This window comes from Hydra vulgaris, chromosome 02, assembly GCF_038396675.1.
Source record: "Hydra vulgaris chromosome 02, alternate assembly HydraT2T_AEP".
In the NCBI taxonomy this organism is placed as follows: domain Eukaryota; kingdom Metazoa; phylum Cnidaria; class Hydrozoa; order Anthoathecata; family Hydridae; genus Hydra; species Hydra vulgaris.
This window is the reverse complement of record NC_088921.1, coordinates 63493364-63495000: the sequence shown is the minus strand read 5'-3', so window position 1 is coordinate 63495000 and position 1637 is coordinate 63493364. Positions and strand designations below refer to the sequence as shown.

At 23.5% G+C, this 1637-nt stretch overlaps 1 protein-coding gene across 1 annotated transcript in view; it reads right to left on the bottom strand.

Moving 5' to 3' along the window:
- LOC100198387 (iron-sulfur cluster transfer protein NUBPL) overlaps window positions 1-1307 on the bottom strand; it is a 20140-nt gene extending 18833 nt beyond the window's left edge. The window contains exons 1-3 of the mRNA XM_065791667.1: window positions 1139-1307; window positions 743-872; window positions 584-618 (exon numbers count right to left, since the gene is read on the bottom strand). Coding sequence (XP_065647739.1) covers window positions 584-618; window positions 743-872; window positions 1139-1249 — 276 coding nt within the window. The 5' untranslated portion in view covers window positions 1250-1307. The remainder of the gene's footprint in view (window positions 1-583; window positions 619-742; window positions 873-1138) is intronic.
- Window positions 1308-1637: the final 330 nt, after the last annotated feature.

The window sequence follows — 1637 nt, the reverse complement described above, 5'->3', positions numbered from 1 at the left end:
AAGTACTGAGTTCTATCCTTACTACATCCCTGGTAGTACTATGCCCAATCTGTTTCACCATGCAGCGATCTTGCTCGTTAAGCCTTGTTTTCTGAATTTAAAATGTTGAGTGAGGGTTGTAACAAAAGTTTAAAAAGAAATAAGTGGATATAAAATGTTGAGTGGATGTAAATTAATAGGTGTTGCATGAGCCTTCTTGAAAAAGAACATAATTTTTATAGAGACCTCAGTCAGATATTTCTTTTAATAAGCAGGATAGATACTTTGTTGAGTCATTTAAAAAAACCTTTAAAACATTTTTAAACTCAAGGATAATTTTATCTGCTTTTAAATTTGGATATTATTTTTTAATGAAAGCAGCAACTGTTGAAAAACTCTCATTGCTGCGCTCAAGAAAATTTATTTTTAGAAGTTTTATAGAATATATATTTAATATTTTATTAGGTTATTAGATAACTAACTTTAAAAATGACACTGAACAAAAAAGACTAGACTTTCACCGCTGGTATGAATAAAAGCATAAATGGCCTTATATTTATATAGAATTAAAAACAAATAAAGTGAATTTTTATAAAGTATATACCTGTTTAACAACTGAAATTGCTGCTGCTAAGTTCACTAAAAAAAAAAGTAAGGGAAAATAAAATTAAAAAGTTAGTAGCTGTATTAGAAGTAATGTTAATATTGACAGCTGAGCACTAATAGTTAACATTTTTTATTTGACTCCAAAATATAAAATCACCAGCAGTAGTCGATTTTCCAACGCCACCTTTTCCTGAAGCAACAAGAATTATGTATCTTACTCCTTCAATAGGTGCTTTTTTTGGAAGGCCTCTTTTCATTAACTCTTGCTGATGAACTGAGATTTTTGACTAAATATAAAATAGTAAATAAAAAACCGAAGTAAAAAAAAAAATACAACTTTGTCAGCCCTTAGACTTTGAATATGCATATTTGTGGTACCAATTTTTCATAAAAAATTATTCAAAAACTTGTAAAAAATGATGCAACTTAAAATTAAAAAATTAATAATCTGTAAAACAGAATGTTATTGTATATAAGGGATATTAGTTTAATAAGGATTATAAAATGGTTTTCTGACATTACATCACCTTGGAATAAAAATATGATTACTTACATTATATCTGATAAATTTAAACCACACAAAACTTGCATTATATCCTTTACAAACACACCTGTCATACTTTGGATTAAGAAACAAAAACTGTAACAGTTTGTTGTGAAACATTTACAACTATGAAATATTGTACAGGTAATTGTATACTTAAATATGCACTTAGTTTATAAAATAATTTATAAAATATTAAAGATAAAGTAAAAAATATTATATATATATATATAAAATTACTACATATAAAATTTATATATATATATAAAATTATATATATATATATATAAAATTTATATATATATATATATATAAAATTTATATATATATATATATATATATATATATATATATAATTACTACATATAAAATTTAAAAACTTAAAAAAATGATATATATTCAAAAACTTAAAAAAATAATAGAAAAAAATAGAAATGAACATAAAACTTTTAACATTTAATAATAAAGAAATATTAGGCAGACCAACTGCAGACTAAAAAATAATAAC